Source organism: Drosophila guanche, unplaced genomic scaffold, assembly GCF_900245975.1.
Source record: "Drosophila guanche unplaced genomic scaffold, DGUA_6, whole genome shotgun sequence".
In the NCBI taxonomy this organism is placed as follows: Eukaryota; Metazoa; Arthropoda; class Insecta; order Diptera; family Drosophilidae; genus Drosophila; species Drosophila guanche.
Window position 1 is genome coordinate 431,684 of NW_022995754.1, and position 27,406 is coordinate 459,089.

The 27,406-nt window shown below is 46.4% G+C and overlaps 3 protein-coding genes across 8 annotated transcripts; 2 read left to right on the forward strand and 1 right to left on the reverse strand.

Moving 5' to 3' along the window:
- Positions 1-4,897: 4,897 nt before the first annotated feature.
- On the reverse strand, positions 4,898-6,487 carry LOC117589179. The gene has a single exon (XM_034280901.1). The coding sequence runs from the start codon at positions 6,090-6,092 to the stop codon at positions 5,304-5,306; it is 789 nt and encodes a 262-aa protein (XP_034136792.1). The 5' UTR covers positions 6,093-6,487; the 3' UTR covers positions 4,898-5,303.
- Positions 6,488-11,211: 4,724 nt separating this feature from the next.
- On the forward strand, positions 11,212-20,643 carry LOC117589178 (sensory neuron membrane protein 2). 4 transcript variants are annotated; one of them, XM_034280897.1, is made up of 10 exons: positions 11,212-12,059; positions 14,910-15,067; positions 15,132-15,279; positions 15,392-15,524; positions 16,169-16,221; positions 16,798-17,058; positions 17,130-17,562; positions 19,887-20,005; positions 20,065-20,190; positions 20,266-20,643. In XM_034280897.1, exons 1-10 carry the CDS (start codon positions 11,925-11,927, stop codon positions 20,440-20,442), a joined length of 1,743 nt encoding a protein of 580 aa, XP_034136788.1. In that variant the 5' UTR covers positions 11,212-11,924; the 3' UTR covers positions 20,443-20,643. The 4 variants fall into 4 exon arrangements, with proteins under 4 accessions (XP_034136788.1, XP_034136790.1, XP_034136789.1 ...); XM_034280898.1 differs by lacking the exon at positions 16,169-16,221 and having other exon boundaries at positions 11,214-12,059; positions 15,392-15,529; XM_034280900.1 differs by lacking the exon at positions 15,392-15,524 and having other exon boundaries at positions 11,215-12,059.
- Positions 20,644-21,777: 1,134 nt separating this feature from the next.
- LOC117589188 lies at positions 21,778-26,200 on the forward strand. Of its 3 annotated transcripts, none has more exons than XM_034280914.1 (2): positions 21,778-23,443; positions 23,509-23,658. In XM_034280914.1, the coding sequence occupies exons 1-2, from the start codon at positions 22,027-22,029 to the stop codon at positions 23,541-23,543; spliced, it is 1,452 nt and encodes a 483-aa protein (XP_034136805.1). In that variant the 5' UTR covers positions 21,778-22,026; the 3' UTR covers positions 23,544-23,658. The 3 variants fall into 3 exon arrangements, with proteins under 3 accessions (XP_034136805.1, XP_034136803.1, XP_034136804.1); XM_034280912.1 differs by adding an exon at positions 25,331-26,200 and having other exon boundaries at positions 21,784-25,300; XM_034280913.1 differs by adding an exon at positions 24,130-26,200 and having other exon boundaries at positions 21,785-23,649.
- The last annotated feature ends 1,206 nt before the right edge of the window (positions 26,201-27,406 follow it).

The window sequence follows — 27,406 nt, forward strand, 5'->3', positions numbered from 1 at the left end:
AAACACAACATGAGAGACAACAACAATTGTCGCCGCGGCATCTACATAACATTTATGGGCCTAACCTGCCCCTGGGCACCCCGCCCCTCGTTACATAGAACCCGTGTGCACAATCATCGATGGGATTGGGATTGGGATTGGGATTGGCGTTGGCCCACCCAGATTGCAATTGTAATTATACTTTTGCGGGTTAATGTATTTCGCTGATAGTAGCTACTCGTCGAAGCCCCTAAGATGGCATTTGATAATAGCTATGACAAGCCTCACAGCAGGTATGGGTATATGTAGGCATGGAGAGTCATATCGACCAAGTTCAATGGGTAAAGTAAGTATATCTGATGAAGCTTAGTCAGCTTAGGCAGCACGAACAGTGCTGGGCAGACGAATAGCATCACACATCCGAGTAGGTAGAGTAATGCCATAAATTATAGGCACATCTCTCAGCACTTTGGAACTTAGAATGTTCCGCTAAAAAAAGAAATGAATGATGTAAATTATAGAAGAGATGTTTACATGGAATGACACACCTATTTGGGGCCCCGTTCAAACTTCTTTGGCTTCTTAGGAAAAATAATCAAAAATATAATTTATATATTTTTAGTCCCACCAGACCCAACAAAATAGCAGACTAAAGACAAAACCCAATAACATGTAGCACAGTGTGATGGGTAAGGGAGAGAGCGAGGTGGGCGGTGGGGGCACATCTTGTTTGGAAATCAATCGCAGTGCCGCAGCTGCACAGGCACAATTCATTTGTAATTAAAGGCAAAACAAAGCAATCGACTAATTTGTTTGATTTTATGGCAATTCCCAAGGGTGTAGCCATATCTAAGCAGCAGCAGCAGCAGCAGCAGCAGGAGGAGGAGCTGTGCGTGTGGGTTGTGCCCAACTTTCTTTAGACCTGAGCCAGTAATTATCTAACAAATGACTTTCTATAATCGTAGATCTCATTAGCATCTCGGATAAAGTCACCCACTGCCCACCCACTACCCACCCGTGGCACCTAGCCCGGCCTATGCCCCTTGCTCCCGTTCCCCTAGGGAATTCAATCGAGAGCAGACATTGTTCTGGTCTCTCTTGCCCCTCCACCGCTGTACGAGTAGTTTATGGCTTGCCACAAAATTTGTCGTCCCATGGGGGGATGGCAGTCTGCCAGCTTCTGCGGCACGAACTTACCTCAGAAACAGCTTGGACCATTTGTCTGATTAGCGCAACAGTTTACCCTCCCTTTCCCTTCCAGAACTTACCTAAATCATAATTTAGAATTTTGTTAAAAATGAAATGAAAACTGATAAAATTGTCGCAGACCTAAGCCCCACGGCCCACTCGTTGGCTCTAATGGGTCAAATGCTCAACAATAAATATTCCAATTTGCTTGGCGAAAACAACAAAAATTAATGAAATATGCGAGCAAGGGAGGGAGGCGACTGTACGTCTCTTTTGGTTTGCAGCCTGAAAGTATGCCCTGGATTAAGACGTCAGGTATCACGTATACGTACACACGGATACTTGGATGGCAAACTAATTAAGCGAGGGAAATCAATAAGCTGGAAGGCAAGAGTAAAAGTATGAGGAGGAGAAGGAGAAGGAGGGACCCAGAGAGTGGGCCACGAGCGTCACGAGTTGCCAATGAAGTCGCTCGGGGTGGTGGGAATATATGACACCAAAACGAGACACAAATGGGCAACAACAAGAACAAACAGTCCTAGTTCTTGTGCCAGGTGCAAGCGTCCTCACCAAGTTGCCACTGCAATGCGACGCCAGCGCCAGCGCCAGCAAAACGAAAGTAAAATTTCAAGTCGAAGACGCCACGAAATGGGACGGGAGACGGGTCAGGGCGAAGAGGTCAGGGAAGGCAGCGGTCGAAGAGGATGAGAAGATCCCGACAGAAGGCAACTTGAAACTTGAAACTGTAATTGGCCATGCGAAGTGAATACTGCAACGGCAACGGCAATGGCAACCCAAAAGACAGCCACAATAATAGTTGTAAGGCCAGCAGCAACAAAGTCTCGGAGTTGCCCCAATGAAAGCGCACGAAGGAGCCCACAGAATGTGGCAGCAACTGAGCGAAAGTTATGCTTGAGATGCTCTTTCTGAGACAGAGCAACAGATTGGGAGACATCACCCACATCCTTCACCTATATATTCATCAAAGATACAGCCACATGGCATGGCTCTAGACCCCTCTAGAATCTAGATTCCCTTCGAGATACAAATCGTACCCGTAGGGCTAACCTTCGGCAGAGTAACAGACAAGAAATTTGAAGCCAGTCCACAACTCTATCCCCACAGACACGCCCCGAAGGCTTTCTGACGCTGCACTTGTTTGCATACGAATGAGAACTATATTTGTACGAGTGGCATGGGGCATGGGGCATGGGGCAAGCAAGGAGAGCTCGTGGTGGCTCGGCCTATTAGTCTATTTTTGTTTTGTTTTGTGCTATTGAACCCAACAGCAGACAACAGCAGACCAAAAGTGCTGGCCCAACACAGAAATGGAAAGTGCGCAGGGCTGTAGCAGGGCTCGTTCCTTCCTTCTTTTTGCATTCTCCGCTTTGACTGCAGTTAATTTTATATTCCGAAAATGTAGAAGCTCTGACGACACATCCTTGGACAAGATGCACACCGCTTAAGGACACTCCCCGCATGCACTTTCCGCACTCTCAGCTTATGAGTCACACACACACACACACACAAAGAGAGACAAAGGTCTCTCAAAGCAGCTCAGGCATTTAACGAGGAGCGAATTTCGCCTTGCACTTGAAAATATTGAAATGCATTTGGCCAGTGTCCTTCCACAAGACACTGATATTAATGCCAGCGACAAAGGTTTGTGTGAAGGACGCGTAATATCCTTGTCGTCGGTCCTCAGTCCTCAGTCCTCCGTCTCTGTGTCTGTCTGCCAAGGCTGAAGTGCAGAAAGGAAGGAGTTTGCCTTGATTGTGTGTTACCATATGGCAGATACTGAAGGTTAGCCTCTTGTGGCAAGGCTGAAATTGGGACACTTTGTCGAGTGTCGAGTGTCGAGTGTCAAGTGTCACCCCTCCCACAAAGGCGAGACTCTTTCGTTTTCCATTTTGTAGATACTTTATTTATTGAATCTCAAGTTGAATACGCTTAGCTGAAATCTATTGTATTGGAATGATATGCGTCGAGTGAGTGATTTCTCCGTCTAGTCTACAAAGAACGAGAATGCTATGCTATCACCTCTACTTTGGGATTAGTATTTCCAGCTATGTAGATGTGAGATTGTTCAATGAATTTGCATCCTATGTATGTAGATAAAAGTGTGTGTGTCAAGAGCCACTGTGGAAACGCTACAGCTAAGTGTAATTTCCATTAACATTTGGTTGTCGAATTGTCGAATACTTTTCGGCTTGGGGCTTTAATTCATCGTACCGGGGTACCGGATCTGGGTTCTTCTGTGTTCTGTGGTAAAGCTATGAGCGTGGTGTATATGTCTGGCGATGTACATAGATACGTTGGTAGTATATAATAATGTGGTTGATTCTAAACTCTGAAGAGTGCAAACATTACATTCTTTTCGGTTAGTGGTAAATACTCGTACTCGTACGCATGGGAAATACATTTGCTTTATGCTTATTCTTGCAACATTTAGAATATATATTTGTTTCTGGTTTTCTTGTTTCGAGAAGAACATCTGGCTACAAAACTATAAATATATTTGTATTTGTATCTATATTGTATATCTGATATATCTGATGTCTGTGCTGCAGCATGTCGCTTAAAAAAGTTCCAACTTCGTTCCCCTCTGGGTGTTTTCACCCATTCTGCCATTCACTAATTTGAAATTGGGACCAAGGTCTTCGCTGTCCCTCGTTGCAGTTTGCCATTGACTCCCCCACCACCCCACCCTTTACCAAAAAAAAAAAGAAAGGAAATTGAAAAAATGTTTCACTTTTCATGGAACCGCCCCCGATCTGCAACCCTTCCCCCTAGCTCTAGCCTCAAACACTCTCCGACATTGTGGAAAAGTTTTCCAAGCTTTGCTGCAACATTTTGTTTTGTTTTTTGTGTGTGTTTTATTTTCATTTCAGTGGAAAATATTGAGAGAAAAACTAACTTTTCTCCTGTATGTTTCTGTGGAAACACTGCCCTTGCATTGGTGTTTGTATTTGCGTGTCTGTGTGTGTGTGTGTGTGTGTGTGACCAACTTTTATTTTCAGCTTTCAAAAGCCAACAAACAGCTCGTATAAAATTGTACAAAACTTAAAGCTGAACTAAACCCTACCTAAACAAATGCACACACAACAATTTCAGGGGAATATTCAAGGAATCAAAAAGGAAGAACAAAAATCCCCCTCGTGTCTCGTCTCGTCTCGTTTCGTTTCGTTTCGTTTGGTTTCTCTAATGAGCAATCGAAACGGGTCTCGAAATCAATTAGAGTTCCGTCTCCGTTCCTAGCTCCGTCTCCTCCTCTGTGTGTGTTCTTGTAATATCCGTATATAAGTATATAAATCCGTATAAAAATGTTTGCTTAACAAATTGTTTGTTTCGTTTCGTGTCGTTTCTCCCTGCTAGTCGTAAGTATAAATCTAAATCTGGCTTTACAAATTGTGTTTGTGTCTCGGTTTGCAAAGTTTATCGGTGTGGATTTTTGATACTTTTACTTTTTTCCTTGTTTCGCTTACTTCTACATTTAGTATTTAGTATAAATCATATATAAACCTATGTATAAAATCGTACAAGTATTGGAAATATTTCTTTTGCTGCAAGCTTCGATTTGCCTTTGGCCTGACGCTGGCCCTGGGGCTGTCCTCTCAGCGCAGGGGAAAGAGCTTCGGCTGATGCATCAATTAATCAATCCTACTCTCCGAGAAACCCTTTGCCCTTGCCCTTGCCCTTGCCCCATGGCAGCCCCAAAAGCCTCCCCCCATAAAAAGCAATTAAAATTCCCTTAAGCTTTAAGCCTCGAGTCGGTTGGTTGTGCGCCTTGCAGACCCTGGTCGCACCTAGTAGCCGATCCTGCCCAGACGCGTGATTGGCAGCGATGTGGGCTCCGAGTTGGGCAACTCCCCGCAACGCTGCAACCAGCTCCAGGCCTGGCCACACACGACACCGACTCCGGCCCACATTCAAAAGCACTGGCTACGCCGCTTCGTCGCCGTCGTGGCTGTGCCCGAGGCAGAGCCAGAGCCAGAGCCAGTTCCCGTGCCACTGCCCATGCCGAGGGCACTGCTTCTGCTTGTGCCCGTGCCCGTGCCCATGGTCATACTGGTCGATGATGTCAGAGTCGACGTTCTGGCAGAGAGCAGGGGAGCGGGCAGCAGCCGGGCCGCGTTCTATGTTTTCTTCAACTGCTGGCCGCTGCACGCCGAGTGTCCAGAGTGTCCGCACTTGGGGGTCCGGGACTTCTTGACCAGGAAGCACGTGAGGAACTCTATGGGCGAGGGCATCTTGCGCAGGCTCTCCTCCGAGCTGGAGCTGGACTGGTGGCTCTCCGAACGCAGGTTGCTGCACTTGATCCGCTGCCCGCTGGCCCCCGGCCCGGTCTCCAGGGCGTGCCGGTAGTAGTTCTTGCAGCACTTCTTGGACAGGTTGTACATGCGTACGGTGCGGTCGATGTTCTCGTCGTCTTCCTCCTCGCCCGCCTTCAGGTTGAGCCCCAGGCCGCCCACTCCGACATCGTGGGACTTGGAGACGACCATGCCCAGGCCCTTCCTGGCAGGTGCCACCGACTGACACTGACTGGCTGTCGGCAGCTGCTGCAGCTGCTGCAGCTGTCCCTTGCTGGCCAAAGCGGAAGAGGTGCTGTCTGTATGGAGCTTAATGCTCTCTGGCAGCTCCTGGTGCTCGTGGTAGGCCTCCTCCTCGGGCTGCTCCTCCTCCTCGAGGTTGTTCTGGGAATCGTCGTAGAACTTGTAGCTCCTGTAGCGACTGTGCCGCCCCTGGTCCCAGCTGCCGCTGCGTCCTGTCCACTCCGCGCTGGCCGGCAGCGAGAGCTGGATGGTCGGGGAGCGATAGTACTGGCGATGCGGATGGAATCCCAGCCCAAAGTCGTCCAAGTACGACTGTGTGTGGATGTTGTCCAGCTCGTCGGCGACGCTCAGTAGAAAGGGAAGCGTCGACATGGTTCCGTTCTCCGTGTACTCGGACTGAGACTACTGCAATGCTTTTTCACGTTTTCACGTTTTCACGTTTTCACGTTTTCACTTTTCCAGCTCTCGCTCCCACTCTGCGCTCCCACCCACCGAAATGTAGGTATGTATCTATGCTGCGACGATGGCGACGTACAGATCTCGATGGAGGCACTGGCACTGGCACTGGCACTAATCTTGCCCCCTTTGTACACACGAATACGGACAGAGATGCAGACGCAGATGCAGATGCAGCTGCGGATACGCTTGGGGCTAGACTACGAGGTTTAGTTGTTGCTATTTATTTTTCCCTAGTTCCCTATTTTGGTTATATTTTCTATTTTTTATCTAGGGAAAAACTGCACTCGGCACTCCGGCTCAACAGGGCTACGACTGCACGGACTCGAAACAGAAACAGAACTGAACGCAGGCGGAAAATGCACTTGCCACTAGGGCAGGCAGACCGGGCAGGCCCGAGTCGCATTTATGTTGATGATGATGATGTGGAAACTCCTTCGTTCACACACAACGACGGTCGGAGAGAGAGTCCGCTCTCTCTCGCTCTCTCGGCAGTGTTTTGGTCACGCGCTCAGAAAAACCCGATGCAGTCGACGAACCTCCTTTGCCTGCCACCCTTTGCCGCTGCAACGAGTGGATTTGGGTTTATGTTTTGATTTCGCTGTGTACAAAGCGGCGTATGCGTGATACTACAAGGGGGTTGCCCACTGGCAGGGGGTCGGGGGTTTCGTGCTCATTCTGGGATTTTCCCTTTTCGCGCCTTATTGTCATTAGTTGGCGTTTGCCTCCGCTTTGGCCTCCAGCGTCTCTGCAGCTTTTTTTTTTTACTGAAGCGTGTCCCTGGATTGCAACGGCAGCGGCAACGGCGAAGGACACAACATTGTTGCTGTCCTGCGGCCCTGCCAGAGCCTGCCTGCAGCACTGTGGGAGGGCAAGAGATAGAGCGAGAGAGAGCCAGAGAGAGTCTGTGTGTGGCTGTGTATCCGTGAATGGGGGCCTGGGTTTGGGTGCACAATTTTAATGCGCAATAATTCATTGGATGTAGATGAGGCTGGATGGGGGTGGGACGGGGTGGCAGTACTGTGAGCTGTGGGAAGGCTGCGTGTTTGCAAATTGTTAGCCAAATCAGTTGAGTTTCGGCACATTTAGCGCCTTCATGGGGATTTAATAATGACTAATTGATACAGCAGCTAACACGCTTGGAAAAAGGACTTGGAAAAAGAGTTGATATTGTATGTATCATCTGTAGAATAATTAAGATGTTAACTGCTTCCCGGGGTCCTCTTTTGCAGCAACAATCCCTTAATCAAGTTGCATAATCCGAGAGTCCAAGAGTCCCCTCTCCGTCTCTTCCAGCAAAAACACAATTCACTTTGTCCAGCTCTCAAATGTACTTCTACGCATTGGATAATCCCAGACCCTAGATGCAGTCATGAGGAGAACGCATCCACAGATTGAGTTCAGGGGTCCACAGTGGATGAAATGCAAAAACCGAATCCAAGCTCAAATTACCCACGGGGCCAAGCAGTGAAACAGGAAACGAATGTAGAGAGGGAGAGACTTGACTCTCATACGTGTAAGAGTATGCATATAGACAGACACTTCATTCAGTTGTATGCATTTGAGTCCTGTCTTTCCTGTCTGGCTGTTGGAGACACTTAAGCCTGCGGTGAGCGCCTGTCGTTTGTGCCACTTATTGAGAGCAATGGACAGGGACACAGGGAGACAGGGAGACAGGGCAGGGCATAAATCTTTTAGCACTTATTTGACACAGTTTCAGGCAGGAGCAAACACACACACAGAGACACAACTCACACACAGAGGAAAGTGGTCTGGGGACTGGGGGAATGGACGTCACATGCTCATCAATCGGTCGCTCACATTTGCTGCAACAATGCAAAGCGATGTCCATGCACCTTGAAGTGGTGGGGGTGCTCTGATAGAGGGTAGCAGAATGACAGACGGCAGAGGATGGTGTGCCAGGCTGTCAGGAGAGCTGGCAGACGATGACAGTTGACGATAAGCGGTCGAGTGGCTGAATCCTACTCGGAGAAGCCTGTCCCTCTTTCAGCCATGTTGTGACTGTTGTGACTGCCTACGGCTCGATGTTGGCCCAACAAAACGAATGCCGCACAATGGCAGAGGGAAAAAGGAAAACATAAAAGCGGAAAACTGCACAGAGAGAGAGAGAGAGAGAAAGAGAGAGCGTGAGAGGCAGGGCCTTCTTCTGTTGGCCTTATTTGACTTGTGCCTTGAATTGCCACAATTGTGGGATAGCCAAGCCCCCGGCACCCCTTCCTTTGTGGCTGCCACATATATGTGAAAGGCGGAACGAAGATATTACGCATACGCCCCAATAATTTCGTTGCATTTCGGTTCACTTCTCATTGCAGTTCTTCAAATATTCAGTTCCAATTTGCTGGCTAATGAGAATTCGTTAGAAATGCATTCGAATCAGCGATTATTCGGCCCACGCCATCCATGTCCATGTCCTTGTGCCACATAGAGGCAAAAGCAGTCAGCCTGCCTGTCTGACTGATGTCTCGTATCAAATTATCTATAAATTGCCAGTGCCCAGCACCAGCACGCCATCAATGGAGAAGGAGGAGCGTCGGGCCATCAGTTCGTGTTTCTGCTGATTGTTCATTTTACCCCCCGACTTGTGTCGTGTGTGAAGTTTCTTTTTATATTCGATTCCACACTGCCTATGTGCATAGGCATTACAGCAGACACACAAACAAACAAAAGCAAAAACACACACACAAAGAAAAAGGAAAACAGAGCCCAGAGAGGCCGGAGCTCTGCCTCCTGCCAAGTTCTGCCTTTTGCCCGAGATTTGATTTTAATTTTGAGGTCAGACAAAGGCAAGCACTCTGCTCCAGCGGCAGCGCCATGTGCTTGTGCCTCAAGTGTTGCATACATGAAAAAATGCAATAAATATTTAAATTACTATATCCACATGCAGCACGCAAATGGGAAAGGAATACTCCAGAGGCGTACCCAGGGAGCAGAGACTGGAGTGGAGTGGAGTGTGCACAGAGCAGACTCATCGCTGGAGAAACTAGGCTAAATGTGGATAGCACTATGAAATAATTAAGAGAAATGTTGCAGGGAAATGGAAATGGGTGTCGCAGTGTCTCAGTGTGGCAAAGAATTGGCAAGGGGAAATTATTCTAGATTCGCTTTGTTGGACAATTATTAAATTATAAATCTGTGGTAATGCTTTGCAGGAGGGAGATCTCGTACCTTTCCTTTGCAATACTTTGTTCGCCGACTTGGAGGCATAACACTTGGCTGTTTTCTTTATGGGTCCTTCAACGGATACCTTGAGTGCAGTGCTTAGGGCAGAAGATTAGTTGGTTCTTTGAGAGACTTTGAGGTACATCAAATTAGTCAGTCTTGGCTTACGCCTCTCTCTATGCCAAAGCTTAAATTGTTGAATTTGTTTGCATTTATTTAACATTTCAAGCTTTACGTTTTTGCACAACCATCGAGGTTCCAGCAACAACAGCAACCTAAGCAACATACCGCCTTAGTCGCAGCGAAAAGCAATCTTTGCTAACAACAACAAAGCAGCAGCAGAGCAGAAACAAAGTGAGCCACAACAACAGCAAAAGCAGCAACAACTCAATGGGCAACAGGGCAGACAACAATCGTGTCAAGTTCAACAAAAGCTTCACCCGCGGCTCCATTCAATCGCTTCGCTTCGGGCTTACAAGTTTTTACATATAAATTTCATGGCACGCACAGAAAACCGAAAACCGAAAAAACCTGTTAATGCGTTTGGCAAAAAAAAAAAAGAGAGACGGATACCAGCAACCACGACACAGTGCACCCACGCGAGCTTCGAAAGAAAAGGTGTAAAAGAGAGTCTTTGAAAGAGACAGACACCCTTGGGGAAAGAGCAAGCTTGAGTTCGGAAGAGCTTTGGGATTAAAGGGCTGAGCTTACTCTGGAATCGTAAGGGTATTTCTTTACGCTAACTGTAATCAAGGAGGAGTTGAGGAGCTATGGCCAAAATATTGATAGCAGTATCAGAACAGAACTCTTTGTCCCTTGGCAGTGACAGAAAAGGGACTAGTTGTGGCTTGAATAAATTCCTAATGACCTGCAGGATGAGTTGGTCGCATATCTCAGTCATATATCAAATGAAAACTCATGACAAATGGTCACCATTAATAACCGCATCCATATCCAAGGCCAAATCCATTCAATTGGATTAAGTGCATCATTAGACCCCTTCGATATCGGATAAGACCCTCTACTGTAGGAGGTACATTAGCATTGAGAAGCCATCTCCTGCTACCCATTCTGCCCAAATCGTCATGGTCATTCACTCTATTTCTCTGCAAAAGAGTGCGAATAAAATGGTCTAATAATGTGGAAAAATATGTAAAAAAAAACAAAAAAAAAACTTGCACTAATTTGCTAATGAGCCGCTCAACCATAATTTAACTGACATAAAAATATGTGTTAAAAAATATTACAAAAGCAAATAAAAAATAAAACTGACTTTTAAAAGCCATCAGCAAGCTCTCAGCAGCTCTCTCTCTCTCTCTCCCTATCTCTGTGTGTGTGTGTCGTCTCGCTCTTTGTCAGATCAGATCGCAGGGCTTTTGACCAAAAGAAAACCTACAACCTGCTGAAAGCCATAAGTCAAAGCATTGTCATCGCTGCGCTGTGGCTGCTGCCCCGGAGCTTGGCCTGAACTTTGCCAGTCGTTTGCGGTGGTTCCGAGCGGTGCGTTGAGCCAAACAAAAGATCTCTCGCCTCTATTCGTGTATAAAGAAATTTCCCAAGCGTGCTCGCAGCGCAAAATAACTCAATTAGAATGTACAGTGAAAATTTGTGTGCTTTTCCTTGATTCATTTCGCTTTCAGTCCGGAAGTTTCCCCCATTCAGCCACCCGCCACCAGTCGCGTGCTGGCATTAATTCAAATGTGCAGCTGATGGTATCGCTAGCCAAATACCCATCCCCCACCTTCCCCATTTAGACCCATACAATATCGTACGTGTGTGTGTGTCTCTGGTCTCTGGTCTGTGGTCTGTGGTCCGGTGTGCGCCGAGAATCCAATAAAAATGTACCACAATTAACAAAAAGTTGTCACTTGCTCGCCGATGCCCCAGTGCCGAGGACCATTCGTACCATCATCCAAAGTGTTTCTTGTGCGTTTATTGTGTGAATTTTGTGATGCGACCCAATTAGGCAGCCAGCAGCAGCAAGCGAAAAATTAACACAAATATTTTAATTATATCAGCTGATAGCAGAAAAAAGCTTTCACTGCACAACAGCCAAACCAGTTTTCATAATTTAAATATCGCACTCGTACCCAACCCACGAGAGACATAATAAGATATAGTAAAAGACGGCAGAAACCCAGCGACAGCGTCGCTTCGCCGTATTCGGCAACTTGTTTATTTCAAAATTATATATAACAAAAAAGAGGGAAAAAAAAAACCAGAAACGAGTATCTTATAAATAGTGCGCTTTGTTTCGGCATACAACAAAAACTAAACAGAAACAAAAACAAAAACAAAAACAAAATCATTGACAGCAAAACCTCAACACCAAAAACATTCCAACAACTGCAACAACGGGCGGCTCGCTCTGGCTCTCCCTTGACGTAGGTCAGGCCAAAGCTCTCCACAATCAAAAACAAAAGTTCCCTCCACATACAGCCGGCTTTTGAGGGAGCAGACACTCGAGAAGAGTCGAAGAGTCGAAGCGAGAGATTTATAGAGAGCGGTTTTTGTTTTTACTTAAGAGCGCACGCAGCGACCCATGGGTCTCTGATCTGATCTCCACAGATGCTTCAAACAACGACACCGAAAATGATTCACTGGTCTCTGATCGTCAGCGCCCTAGGCGTCTGCGTGGCGATCTTGGGCGGCTACTGCGGATGGTCTCTGTTTCCCAACATGGTCCACAAAAAGGTGGAGCAGGTGAGTCCAACCAAAGGGATACCAGACACCACTAGGCTCTAGGACAGATTTCCATTTGCTTACCTCACCTTTCATTAGAAACCATTATTAGCAAACTCTCTCGCTGGACAGCAAACAAGAGGAGCTCTTGTTGACTTTAAAGAGTAAATATTGAAGCCACACGCAGTGTACACAGAACAAGGGGATTGTGGACAGAGTAATCAGACTCGCATATTAGTCAGATTCGTGATGACTCAAAGAAAGTTCAGGGAACAGAATAATTAGCAACCGGCTTGATAATTCATTAAAGCTTATGTTAAAATTAAATTGCTATTCTAGGAGGAAACGGCAGTGCCATAGCATTGCCAACAACTGCCAACAATCCATTGCCATGACTGCTGTGGTCAATGTTTGATCCACTCCACCCATTATAATTACAGCTGATTACAAAATCGGATAGTTACGACAGAACCAGGCGACTGTCACGACAACCACACATTAATCTCCTTGTCCGTAATGACATCGGTCAGTGAATGACACAGCAGCAGCTGCAGCTGTTAGTCCCTCGCCCATTCCCTAACCCTAATCTACTGTCCCAAACGAGTGCAATTCAATCACATATGAAATAATTGCATGGATCTATTCCCTCTGGCCTGCCCGGGGTCACGCTTTAGCAGAATGCCGATGGCAAATGCAAATGCAAATGCAAATGCAATTCAAATGCAAGGCAACGCAGCAAGGCAATGAATTATTTCGTTAGTTAAATGCATTTCATAACCATTATTGCGCTAGCCGTGCCATTAGAGCCAAAACACTTTGTTCTTGTCCCTCACATTTTATTTATGACCATTTGACCATTTGGAGCCATTTGAAATGCGTGTCATTGGAGTGCTGAGGGGGACAACAGACGAACCCAATTCTCAGTCAAGTATTGTGCGATAAGATCTATCCCTTTTGTATGTGCACATAACTCCCGTGTGATGGTTGCCCTTCATTTGTGAGTCACGAACAAATGGAATACGTGACAAGATTTACTAGAGAGCCCTTTCATCTGCCGTGCCTCGTGTCGTGAGTAAAGATTCTCTCAGCATTCACTCACGATCCCATCTCTGGGCACACGCTCGGCGGGGCCGTATCAAGCGTGACATCTTCGCCGAACATTGTCAAGGGAAGGCAAGACGAAACCCGCAACCCAATCCAACCCAACCCAACTAGAAGTGCGACCACTTGAGTGGGTTGACTTTGAGCTCAAGTTTTGTGATTTATTTTTATTGCAATTAGAATGCAAACAGAAACTTAATCTTTTTCGCTGTTTGCTCCGTATTTTAATTGTTGGAGCCGCGTAAAGTTAATTGCCCTTTTTGTGGTTTCTGCTTTGGCTTTGGCCGTCGGCCGTCGGCCGTCATGTCACCCAAGGCGCAGGGACAGTGTTAAGCCCGAGATTGTTTAATGGGCAACCTCACCATTGTTAGCAATGAACTTCCGCGTGATTCTCGACCCTCAGATGCGATCTAGAATGGCCAGCACTTTGATTTTGATGGGCAGAAAACCCTCGAAGCCCAGCCGGATTGAGAGGGCCTTCAACTTGAAGGTGGGACATTGGAATGGCCTACGGGTCGCTCCCGTAAGCAAGAAAACCATAAGCCATAAGCCATTTCTATTTGTAATTCAAATGCAATCTCCAAAGACAAACAAAAACAGAAAAAAACAAACATACGAGTCATGAATCGAAATCGAAATTGAAATTGAAATTGAAATTCAAAGCAACTGAAGTGGGGATTCGATGGTCAACAAAATTTGGATGGATGATTGGTGTTGTGCAATTTGGCCCGAAAGCAATGCCAAACCATCGCAGCAGCTCTCTTCAAAGAGCTCTCTGTGCGGCTCCACGAACATTACGCATACGCCTCTTTGACCCAGCGCATTCTTAGACTTCGCGCAATTGAAATGTTGACCACGTTTCTCTTTGATTTGTCGCCATGCCAAAACTGCTCTATTTCGCAACAATTATTTGTGTGAATTTCTGAATGAATTTCAGGCCATTGTCAGTGGTCTATCTTCGGCAGCGGGGACCAACCAAGCAGCTCTTGAGGTTAATTCAACGTTTTGTATGCTCTTAGATACGTTGGTTTATTTATCTGTGCATATGTGTATGTGCATTGACCTTGAGATCTGCCTTAGTCAAACCCAACATATGGATGTACAGATACAGATACATTTACTTAAGCTATTTCTTCGACAATTCTTCAATTGTATCCAGTGCGAGGGGCCATAAAATTATACTGCTAGTCATGTTTCGAGCTTGTTTCTCTGCCTTATTTTGGCTTCATTTTATGTTTTGCCAATTGAAAATACTTCTTGCCTGCCGAGTTGTAAAAATTCCAAAAAATGGAAGGTCAATAAAACCTCAGTTTTCAGAGCATGAGAAATATGAGAAATTAAGTGAAATGCGAAATTAAAGCAAATACTTCACTTGGTTATTGGTGGTCATTGATCTCCCTTCAGCACTCATTGATAATGGAGAAGAAAACAATAGCGATAACGATAGAAATTGCATTGCCCCAATACCAAGAAACAGATTTTCTTGAGCCGAAAACTGGTTTGGACTCCGCTCCAAGGGGGTGGGGGGGTGATGGAAGCTGATGATTTTGATTTGATTTTTATGGCCACTACTGCGTCATTAGATGCCGTAAATAAGCGGCTACGAAGCGTGATAAACAACATTAAAATGTTGTTTAATAAATTTAAGTATAATTAAGCTAAGAGATGGAGGGGAAAAAGTGAATTAAATGTCAGATATATTGACAGCAAATTAACCAGAAATATTCAACATTTTTCGTTTCTCGTTTCTTCCATGCAACCCCCCAATAGAGTGTCATTTTAGCCGATGGCTCGGAACAATACAAACGCTTTGTGACTCTGCCGCAGCCTCTGAACTTCAAGGTCTACATATTCAATGTGACAAATCCCGACATGATACAACACGGTGCCATACCCATAGTCGAGGAAATCGGACCCTACGTTTACAAGTAAGAAACAATCTGTCCGCCATGGAGTGCATATCCAGTACAAATCGATCTTCAAAACCCACAGACAGTTCCGGCACAAGAAGGTGAAGCACTTCTCACGCGATGGCTCCAAGATCACCTACGTGCAGAATGTCCATTTCGACTTCGATGCGGATGCCTCAGCGCCGTACACACAGGACGATCGCATTGTGGCCCTCAATATGCACATGAATGTAAGTAGCAGAGAACAGAGTAACGAAGACTGGCAAGAAGTCAAACGAAATCATAGATAAATGAAAGAAATCTTGAAATGATGTACAAACACTTTTGATAATCAATTTGCAGGCATTTTTACAAGTGTTCGAAAGAGAAATCACAGATATCTTTCAGGGGTTCGCCAATAGGCTGAACTCCCGCCTGAATCGCACGCCCGGCGTGCGAGTCCTGAAACGTCTGATGGAACGTATTCGAGGGAAACGTAAAGTAATTTTATTCACTACTAATTTTATCGAGTGTAGCAGCAGGAAACCCCTGCCCAGCTGGTGATGGTCTAAATTAATTGGTCTGGGGGTTTGGTGTTATTTATTCCATTCAAACAACTGAACTGACTGAGTCCTGGACTAAAGTGTTTGGTCTGTGCAAACATTTACTCACATTTACTGGCATGCCTTGGACTCTGACTTGACTAATGGGTTAATGGGTTCTCCACTGATGGCGCAAATAAGCGATACAATCTCTTAACTTTGTTTGTCTTTGTTCTGCTTTTTAACTATAATTTTACCCCAGACGTACGTCACGCATATCGGATATCGGATATCGGATATCGGGTTGGGGAACTGTTTGCCGAGCGACAGCTTCTAGAAGTAATTAACTTGATGAGTGCTTTTATCGTTGATTTTGTGCGCCAACAGTTCTGGATGTGGGTTAGGTCAGGATCGAAAGAGGTTTATAAATATAAAATCTTTGCTGAATAAAGTCAGAGCTGTCAGAGTAAAAACTATGATACAAGCACTTAGACCCTTAGACCGACCCTTGAACACCACCCATACCCATTTCAACAGTTGTTAGGTGAGGAATGCAAATAAGAATGAATGAACCATCTAATGAAATGCAATTTTATAGCGCCATTTAGCTGGGTTCACGGCATCTTGATCAGCATTATTGAAGATGTGAAAGTAAGTTGAACAACATACTCCAAGCTCCTCCAGCCTCCTCCTCCGAAGCTTTGACACCTCAACATTAACTCAAACTTCAGACTTCAAACTCAAGATCATCCACATCAGACAGACAGAGAAATACAGACAGACAAATGGACATACAGATAGAACAGCTACATTTTGATTGGCATTCACCTTGTGGTGGATCGATCTGTGGCGTGTTGATATATGAACTCCCTCGTCTATGTAAATATTTTGATAAATGGCAGAGTTGATTTAAAATGCGTTGAGACTCAACGGAACAAAAACGGCAGCTGACAACCGAATGATTGGGGGGAAACATCAATTTTCACACAAACTCGTATGAATATAACATAATTAATAATAACAAATTTGAGCTTGTGCTTTGCTACCATAAGCTATCGAGCTGCCAGCGCCGCCTACTACCCCGCTAATGCTTTATGCCTGCCTGCCTTACTTTAGCTTCATCTTTAACCTTTAATCCCTAACCCGCCTCACCTTGCCGTGCACCGCCGTGCCGCCGTAACCATTACTTCCTCAATTAACTCCTTCCGAATGCGCACTCTCTTTTAGTCCGTTTTGCAAATCTCTGAGAACGATCCGGGCCTGGCGCTGCTACTGGTCCACCTGAATGCCAACCTCAAGGCGGTGTTCAACGATCCTCGGTCCATGTTCGTGCACACCTCCGCGAGGGAGTACCTGTTCGACGGAGTGCGCTTCTGCATCAATCCCCAGGGCATTGCCAAGGCCATCTGCAACCAGATCAAGGAGAGCGGTTCCAAAACCATACGAGAGCAGAGCGACGGCAGCCTTGCCTTCTCCTTTTTCGGGCATGTGAGTATCAGAGCATCGGACATCAGAGGAAACCAAGTCAGACCTTATATACCTTCTGCCTTCCCACATAGAAAAACGGCTCTGGTCACGACGTCTACGAGGTGCACACGGGCAAGGGCGATGTTATGAAGGTGCTGGAGATCCAGAAGCTCGATGATACGCACAATCTGCAGGTCTGGCTGAATGCCAGCACAGAGGGAGAGACCTCCGTCTGCAACCAGATAAACGGCACCGATGCCTCCGCCTATCCCCCGTTCCGGCAGCGCGGCGACTCCATGTACATCTTCAGTGCGGACATCTGCCGGTCTGTGCAGCTCTTCTACCAGACGGAAATCCAGTACGAGGGCATTCCCGGCTACCGCTACTCCATTGGCGAGAACTTCATCAACGACATCGGGCCGGAGCACGACAACGAGTGCTTCTGCGTCGACAAGCTGGCGAATGTGATCAAGCGGAAGAACGGCTGCCTCTACGCAGGCGCCCTGGATCTGACAACCTGTTTGGGTGAGTTGAGTGACAGTCGAGTCGCATGTCCATGCACAGTCCAATCATAATATATAGATTATTGGGAGGGCTGAGATTACATGCTGAATGACAGCATCTACGAAGATACCCAAAATCAGATATTCAGCTCTATGGTTTCCTCAAACGTGAACCCAAATCAGAGTTTATGGATTACATCCAATGGAAAACTCCGCTGTTGTTCGTATTTAATGCACAGAATTTCCAAAATATTTGTGTTTACGATTCAGTTATGTTATCTGTCGCTTATCTGTAGTTCCTCATATCATTTCACAGTCTAAGCTGAGTTTAAATTCCGATTTGAATGCGAGTAGAAGCCCATAAATTGTCTAGATCAAAGACCCTGCCTCATGGCAGCATTGGCAGCTTATATTTTTCGAAAATCTAAGTCTGATTTCATTTAATTAGCATTTTATTTATGTTGCTAGTTTACGCATTTGACAGTTTGTTTTGTCTTTTATTATGAACACTTAACTCAAATGCTAACGATTGAATCTCCCATCCATTCATATTCAATCTTAACCCACATTAATTGGAGCAATGCCGGCAGACTGCCAAATAGTCATTCCTAAAAATATCGACTGCAAGCTACTATAAACACCTTCGATGAACTTTAAGCGGTGCTTCATTACCATTTTCTTGTTTAGTTTGATTTGATTTTTTGTGATAAAACACGTACTAGCGTTTTCGCTAACCGGAAATATTTGGAATAATATTTGACAATTTGTTTGCCATTCATTGTTTTGTTGGTTTTGTTCATTTTGTTGTTATGCAAATGAGTCTGTTTATGGCCGTAGTATTGTGTGTTGTCTTATGGCGATTAACCGGCCATTCAGGCAGCACAGAGAACTCCCCCAAGGCACTCCAAGAGCCCATCTATCATCGAGTGGCTGTGGCTGTGGCTCTGGCTGTGACTGTGGCTGATACTGATGATGGTAGTGGTGATACGAGCAGATTACCCGAGTAATTATCAGGCGAGAAATACTAAATCAATTTAAAACAGTGTTCAACGAATGTACGACACCCGACGATTGATTTCGGAAGGGGAGATCCAGTTGTAGTTTGTGTTTTATGGGACTTCTATGCTAATGCGCTGAAGAGAAGTGCAAACCAAAGGCATCAACACTCGCAGCTCATCAAATTTAAATTATGCGCCTCGAAAACGTAAATAAAACACTGAATAAAAGGGAACATATCCATACAACCCCCCAAAACAGACAAATTGGAAGCGACTTTGTTTGGGACTTTGAATGTGAATCTCCGTCGCCATGGATGTGGAGATGGAAATGATCATTTTGTGTGGGCCGACTTCGTTCTTCGTTTGATCTTCTTCGATTGTTTAATTTCTTAATTAACACTCGAGTTGGAGAGGAGTAAGAAAAAAACGTTTTGCTTCACATTTGGAATCCAGTTCTGCCCCGAGGGGCATTGCGCAACTGAAATCAAAAGTGTTGTCTTAGCGTCTGACTTAATTCATCTATGGGCATGGGCATGGGGAGTTCATAAAAAAATACGTACATGCATAGCTAGTAATGAGCTCCACCTCATCATGAGGTTCTCGAGTGTCAGAGTGAACGAACGTTCGACAAATTTAAGCATTAAATTCTGATTGTATACCCATGGCAGGGCGAGTATTATGAACCAGACGAACAGACGTTGCCATTCGGGGAAATGTTTTTGATAAATCTATCATGGGAACAGTTTGTCCACAAGGGTATCCAGATCGTCGACTGCCCTTCTCGATCGCATTTGTTTTGTATCGGTTTTTGTTTGGGTGTTTGCCGCTCGGACACGTTTCCAGCTTGAGATTCTTTTGCTGATTCCTTCTTGGCTCGAGCTCATCTTTTTTTTATAATTGTCGAATCGTGAGTCAACAGTTTCAGTAATGAGCATTTGGAAAAACATAGTTCGTTGTCTGAAGAGGAAATTCTTGCAAATTGGTTCAGGCTTTGGCCCCAGTCCCAACTAAATAAATAAATAAATAAACAAAATGTTGTTCTGGCAAAACGTGAGACGAGTGCTGAGGACCAGAGCTTCCGCAACTCTCAAGATACTCTGTGAAATATTTGCAATTAATTTAATTGAATTAAATGTAAGTAGCTCGCAGCCGTAAAGGTCAGTCAATCCTGTTTTTTGTTTGGTTTTTTTTTTTAATTTTAAATTATTTTATCAATGTAAACAGAACAATTAATATTGGAAGCGAATTGGAATGCATTGACACCTCCAAAGGAGCGGGTTATGCAAATGAAGATGTTCGTTCCTCCTACATATTTCGTAAATGTATAGCTGTAATTATTTCTTTATAGATGCCCCTGTTATACTGACGCTGCCGCATATGCTGGGCGCCTCGAACGAGTACAGAAAAATGATACGCGGCCTCAAGCCAGATGCCAAAAAGCACCAGACCTTTGTCGATGTGCAGTCGGTAAGTCGATTGTCGCCATACACCCGTTAAGGACTCTCAATTTATTGGCATTCCATTAGCTTACGGGCACGCCCTTGCGCGGCGGCAAGCGGGTTCAGTTCAATATGTTCCTGAAGAGCATCAACCGAATAGGCATCACCGAGAACCTCACCACTGTCCTCATGCCGGCCATTTGGGTGGAAGAGGTAAGTGCCCCCGAAACAGAGGCCTAAAAACCAACTATAGATTAATGTCTCTCTCGCTATTGTGTGTGTCTGCAGGGCATCCAACTCAATGGGGAAATGGTGGCCTTCTTCAAGAAGAAACTAATCAACACTCTCAAAACGCTGAACATAGTCCACTGGGCGGCTCTCTGCGGAGGCGCGGGCGTGGCCCTCATCAGCCTACTCTACTTTCTCTACCAGAAGGGACGTGGCGTGGAGGCTCCCCTGAAGTAGAGATTATGCCTCCTGAAGGGGGAGGCGGAGACTTTAGATGTACTTGTTATTAAATGCTTCTAAAGATATGTATCCGTGTTATCCGTGCTACCTTTTGTCTACGAATTTGTATATAATTTATTTGTTAAATGTGATTCTATTGTATTGTGATTTAGCCTACTAAAACCCTACCATAAACTAAAACTAAACATGTTTTCGAATTGAAATGCGAAGACAATATTGAAGTTTCGATTGCATTCCCAGAAGTGACTCTTCTTTGTAATGGCCGGGCTGCTTCGTTCTTCCAAGTTCTTTCAAGGATGAGGCATTTGTGGTTAACCACAAAAAGCACTTTGCATATTTTGCATACTCATCCAACCTTGATCCAACCGCCTCTTCCCTTCAGCTGTGACACAAGTTCAAGATCAATTAATGGGGGAATTAAAAGTAAAAGTATTAATCAATCAGCAACAAACAGTCTTTGGCCCCACAATTTGCACAGACTGCCAATTAAAATACAGTTTATATTGCACAAAGTAGCTATCAAAAAAGGCAGCCGAACAAAAATAGGTTTCGACTTGGGCAAGACCAGAGACCATACAAAATGGCTAAAACTAAAGCCCCAGCCCAAGCCCAAGCCCGATTGACCAATTCCGAGATGCAAACAGAAATATTTCCCCCAAACTGTAGTTTAAACATCACTGTCCCAAGGCATTTTATTTGCCTTACAATGCGATTGAGATTGAGACACCCGAGACAGAGACCGAGACAGAGACAGAGACCGAGACGAGCTGGGATTGATACTGAGGCTGGGTGGGGTTTTGGCAATGCTGATTGATTGACAGCTGCGAGTCGCGACTGTCGATGGATTGATTGAGACTTGAGAGGCGATTAAAAACGCGTGAAAAACGCTTGCGACTGCTCAGTTGGATCGGTACGGCTGCCTCTCTGTCGATAAATATTTGATATTAATTTCATTAGCCAAATGACCAGTTAATGGCTGGATGGCTGGCTGGCTGGCTGGCTGGCTGGCTGTCTGGTTGGCTGGCTGGCTGGCTGGCTGGCTGTCTGCCTGGCTGTGTGACCGACTACAGAACTTTCTAACTATATTTGAGATGGTTCAGTGTTCGTATATTATTCATGCTGTTTCTGTTGCTCTTTCTTAGGTATATTCCATTCTTTTGGGGATTCTTTCTGTCGAAGAACCTTTCAAGCTCTGGTCAAAGTAATTATGCAATAGCTACACAGCCACACAACCAGTTTGTCGCTGTCGTCGTCAGAGAAGTCGTCGTCGTCATATTCAAATTGACTTTAGGCTGAAGATGCGACCGCTCGCTGTTTCAGTCGTCAACGAAACGCTCAAACGCACGCAGCAGCTTCAAGCTGAAAAAAAAAGACCTCACCCAAGCCAAAGCCTCGCTAAAAACCGAAGACGAAACGCGAGCGCGTTTAAAACCGCTTTGCGCTTAAAGTGAAATTTACAATTTAAATTAAGTAAGGATCGATCTCCTCTCCTCAGTTCGGTACATTTTGTGTAGACTCTGGCGCGTGGTGTTCTATATAAGAGTGAGGCTCGATCCAGAACGTTTGTCAGATCATCGCAAGATGTCGAAACAGTCGCTTCTGCCCCTTCTAGTGCCCCTCCTGCTGCTGCTCAGTGTCTGCTCCGTGGGGCGGGTGTCGGGCAAGATCTTCGATCGCTGCGAGCTGGCAAAGCAGCTGCAGCATCGGTTCGGACTACCCTCTGTCCAGGTGGCGACCCTGGTGTGCATTGCCCAGCACTCGAGTGACCTGAACACGGCTGCCTTGGGCGGCACCACTGGACCCGGAGGCGGCTCCCATGGTCTCTTCCAGATCAGCGACGTCTACTGGTGCTCCCCACCCGGACAGGGCGCGGGCTGTGGCCTGAGCTGCTCTCGCCTGCGGGACGACGACATTGCGGACGATGTCCAGTGCGTGCGGAAGATTTATACGGAGCACCAGAGGATCTCGGGCGATGGATTCTCCGCGTGGCAGGCCTATGGCGCCTACTGTCGCCAGGATCCAGCCTCCTATGTGGCAGGGTGTGGCGTGGGCGTCAGCAAAACAGCTCTCTCGGTTGCCGCCTCCTACCAGCACCCGCAGCAGGTGAAGCTCAACCACTACCAGGGATCACCACAGATAGCGGTGGCGGTGTCTCCCGTCCAGCGCGTCCAAGGGAAGATCTACAACCGCTGCGAGCTGGCCCAGGAGCTGTACTACCAGCATAAACTGCCAATGCCCCAGATCCCCACATGGGTGTGCATTGCCCAGCACGAGTCCTCCTTCAACACGGCTGCGGTGGGTCGACTCAATGCGGATGGGAGTGCGGATCACGGCCTGTTCCAGATCAGTGATCTCTTCTGGTGCACCCACGAACAGCGGGCTGGAAAGGGCTGCCATGCGACGTGCAACCAGTTCCTGGACTCCAGCATATCGGATGATGTGCAGTGCATTCGGAGGATCCATCAGGAGCACACCCAGATCTCCGGCGATGGCTTCAATGCCTGGACTGTCTACAAGAGGAACTGCCTGGATCAGCATTACGAGCAGGTGGCGGCCTGCTTCGCCAAGCCCCAGGTTATTGCCAGCCATCCAAATTCCATTGGGGCATCTGGATCCCCCGCGAAGTCCAAGGTCAGCTATGCATATCAATTCGCTCAGCAGAAGATCACTCCAGTGGCCAATCAATACCTTAAGCCAGCACCTGCCGTGCTCACCTACCAGCGCGTGGGCGTGAGCAGCTATCAGGGCAATCCCTTCTTGAGGCCGCAGCCAGCAGTGTCTCAGCCCCACCCCAATGCCATTGGCTTCGTTGGAAAGGGGGGCCAGAGAATGGCCAATCCCTTTTTCAGCCACAAGCAACCACCGCACACAGCACACTTCCAGCAGCAGTATCAGTATCTGCACAGCACACGACCTCTACACTCCAAACAGTCGACACAAAACACACCAGTAACCACATCCGCATACACATCTACATCCCGGAGGGGTACGGGCACGGGTAAAGTTTTCAAACGCTGCGAATTAGCCCAAGAGTTGTATTTCTCACACAAATTTCCCATGCAGGATATAGCCACCTGGGTGTGCATCGCCGAACATGAGTCCTCGCTCAGGACGTCGGCCGTGGGGCGCCTAAATACCGACGGCAGTGCCGATCATGGTCTCTTCCAGATCAGCGATCTCTACTGGTGCACCCACGGTGGGGCAGAAGCAGAAGGTGGAAAGGGCTGCCACATTAACTGCGATCGCCTGCTGGACTCTGACATATCGGACGATGTCAAGTGCATACGGACTATCCACGAGGAGCACACGAGAATATCAGGGGACGGCTTCACGGCCTGGACTGTCTACAATAGAAACTGCAGGCAGCGGACGAAAGCGGATATAGCCGGCTGCTTTGAGGCCACCGAACTGTCAAAGGAGCAGGCGCCTCCAGCTGGGGGAAACGAGATCGTAAGGAAAGCACATCCCCAGGTAGCCAAGGGAAAGATCTTCAAGCGATGCGAGCTGGCCCAAGAGCTGCACTACAAGCATAAGCTCCCCATGAAGGAGATTCCCACTTGGGTGTGCATCGCGGAGCACGAGTCCTCCTTCAACACAGCAGCCGTGGGTCGTCTGAATGCGGACGGAAGTGCCGATCACGGACTGTTCCAGATCAGCGATCTCTACTGGTGCACCCACGGTGAGGGAGGAGGCAAGGCCTGTCACATTGAATGCGATCGCCTGCTGGACTCTGACATCTCCGATGATGTGAAGTGTATTAGGACGATCCACGAGGAGCACACGCGGCTGTCGGGAGACGGATTCAATGCCTGGACCGTCTACAGCGGTCACTGCCGCCACCAGAGCTTGGCCATGTTGAGCGACTGTTTCGATGGCAATGAAATAGCGAAGCCGCAAAAGCCGGGTCCGTATGCAGAGCGGCCGCAGGTGAAGCCACAGCAGGTGGCTGAGAATCAGCCACAGCAAAAGATCGCTGCCAGTCATGGGTATGCGGGCAATCCGTTTCTGCAGAACCTACAGGCCGTGAAGACCACTCAGGGATCTAGTCAGCAGCTTGCCTTATTCAGCCAGCCCAAAGAGAAGCCTTCTCCATCCTCAGACTCAGGCAGTACGCCATCGAGAAAGCCAAATTACGATCACAATCCCTTTCTTAAGGCTCCTGGCTCTCCCCGTCCGTCTTCCACTTCTTTGCAGAGTTCTGTACACGTCAGACCCAATGATAATCTCCCCTATGCCCAAAACCCATTCCTCAGCCTACTGGCAAAGCCAATCGTGCCTGCTCGAGTGCCCGTGCCCTCGGTCAAGCCCTCAGTCTCAACGAAGTCTCCACAACATGTAACAAGGCCATATATCAGCAGCGACAGCTTCCGCCATGAAGTGATCAAATTTACGGCCACATCTTCAGCTACAACAACAACAACAACCACTAAGCGCCCCATAACAACAACCAAAACAACTAAGAGCCCCATAACAACAACAACAACAACAACCACTAAGCGCCCCATAACAACAACAACCAAAACAACTAAGAGCCCCATAACAACAACCACAAAAACAACTACTAAGAGCACTGCCAGAGCAACTGTGAGACCGACAAATTTCACTCCTTGGGCATGGCAAACTCCCACAAAAACATCGACAAAAGCGAAGCCCAAAACACGCCCACCGTCGACAACGAGAGCTACAACAGCTCGGTATACAATTTCAACGAAACCCACAACACGTGCAGCAACAAAACCTATTTCAGGCTATGTAGCAGTAACGAAACCAACAACTCGTTCCCCATCAACAACACGCCCAGCCACAACTCGTCGAACTACGCCTACCACCCGCCCATCAACAACAGCGAGACCTACCACCCGCGCATCAACAACAACGAGACCTGTAACGCTTTCTACAACTGTAACTAAACCATTAGTATTTACTCGTGCCACAACAAAAACAACCCGACCAGCTACAACAACTCGCAGTGTTCCCAGCACCCGCGCAACTGCCTCAACGAGATATACAAAGCGCAAAGAAACCACAACTCGTCCAACTACAACAACTCTTCCAACATTACCAATGCGATCCACAACTCGAAATGCAGCCATAACGAAACCCACCCAACGGCCTACAGCAAGATCAACCACTTCTTACTCAGCAACAGCCACACCTACAAATCGTCCCACGACAACAAGAACTCTCTCTAGCACAACCCCAAGGCCGTACCTTTTCACATCGACAACATCACCGAAGAGTTCCACCACTGCAGATCCCTTTGGCCATCCTTTCTTCCAGAAATTCAAGGCTAAGTTTGAAAAGGCTCCCGCTCCTGTTCTACAAACCAGAAAACCCACAACAACAGCACCTTTGCGTCAAAGCCCGAGCAGCACCAGCACCACCACCAGCAGTCCGTACTACGCCAAATATCAGGAGAACAAAGCCAAAGCGTCAGCCAAGACAAATTATTCATACAATTTTGGTCAGAATCGGACGACAACGAAGCGACCTGATGGTGCAACAACCAAAATGGCTTCGAGAGTGTCCCAATCAGCTTTCGACTTGTATCTAAATTGGAACAAAAACTAATGGGCTCCAAAGAGCTGGAGGAGCTATGGAGAAAAAGGGGCTATGGCATTTTTAAGACTTGTAAATACGCGTTATTGATGGATCTAAAACGGCTTGTTTAGCATAATGGCAGAATACTCATACATTATTAATCGTAAGAATTATAAATAGGATTTAGATAATAAAATAAAACAAAAATAAGCGACACGCGAACGCGAGTTCGAAATGTACGAAAATTAATTCAACTTTAGACAACTCGCCAAACGTCGTCGCCTAGTGCGACCCTGGCATTAGCTGGAACATTTTGATTTATTTTCATTGATCGAACTCGTTTTTGGCCGATTCTCTGCCTTGTTATCTGAACTGCTAAACGTAGCAACAACAAAATAGGATATTCTGAAGAGAAGCAGGTTCATGGATAGAATTGTAAGGGGATTACCTGTTTTGGGAGGATTATATGTCGTCGCTGAGAGCTCCAGCTCGAATCCAGCAGCATTTGTGACAAGCCGACATTCCAATTAAACTGTAAGTCCCGTTCTATAGCAAGCATGTCCAAGTAACGGAACTCGTAAGTTTGGAGTAGAAACACACATTCACGCGCGCAAATACCGGCACACACATGCATACATTCACATACCCCGAATAATAGCTGGCCGGCGATTGCTAAGATTCACTGCACTGATCTCACATATTAACTTAAAACAACGTCTGGCGACATTTCAATAAAACCAAGTTCCGTTCTTAATACTCGATACGCACGTTTACGCGCTAAAACCGGCACACACACATTCATATGGACATACGCATCGCGGCTGACCGCGACTGCCATAATTCACTGCGCGGATCTTACATATTTACTTAAAAGTGGGGCTGCATTGGATTGTATTTGTTCCTCGTGTAATCCTTAATGCAATTTTATTATGTTTTATTAGTTTAAGTAACAGATTTATCACACAAAATAAAACCGGCAGATTGCGATCAATCCTTGCGATCAAATTTACCGTTCAACTAGGGTTGTCAAGCCTACGATATATCATAATATATCGTGTTTTTTGCCAAGAAATTTTTATTTTTAATGTATTTTTAATATTTTACGTTTGGTCCCAATTACTTTAAAAATCAACGGAAAACGACACGTGCTCCGCAGAAGAATATGATTCAGAGTTTTCTGGAAAACCCCGAAGGAGCATTTTATGCACCAGTAGTGGTTTGTGTGAGTATTTTCATATTGTGAACAAGCCTGTGGTGTTTTGAACCAAAAAACCATTAACACCTACTCAAAGGGACTCAATATTTATAGCGATGCGATATAAAACCCAGAAAGAGAAAAGTATATCGCCGATATGTTATTTTATAAATACTTGACAGCCCTCTCATTTTAAAAATATACCGTAAATTTGGCGTAAATCTT

Bases quoted from the DNA above. Each gene is read 5' to 3' on its own strand.
- LOC117589179 (XM_034280901.1), bottom strand. From the start codon at position 6,092: ATGTCGACGCTTCCCTTTCTACTGAGCGTCGCCGACGAGCTGGACAAC.
- LOC117589178 (XM_034280897.1), top strand. From the start codon at position 11,925: ATGCTTCAAACAACGACACCGAAAATGATTCACTGGTCTCTGATCGTC. The intron at 15,280-15,391 runs GTAAGTAGCAGA...ATCAATTTGCAG, and splicing joins CCCTCAATATGCACATGAAT to GCATTTTTACAAGTGTTCGA. The intron at 17,059-17,129 runs GTGAGTATCAGA...CTTCCCACATAG, and splicing joins CCTTCTCCTTTTTCGGGCAT to AAAAACGGCTCTGGTCACGA.
- LOC117589188 (XM_034280912.1), top strand. From the start codon at position 22,027: ATGTCGAAACAGTCGCTTCTGCCCCTTCTAGTGCCCCTCCTGCTGCTG. The intron at 25,301-25,330 runs CCACCCGCGCAT...CAACGAGACCTG, and splicing joins ATCAACAACAGCGAGACCTA to TAACGCTTTCTACAACTGTA.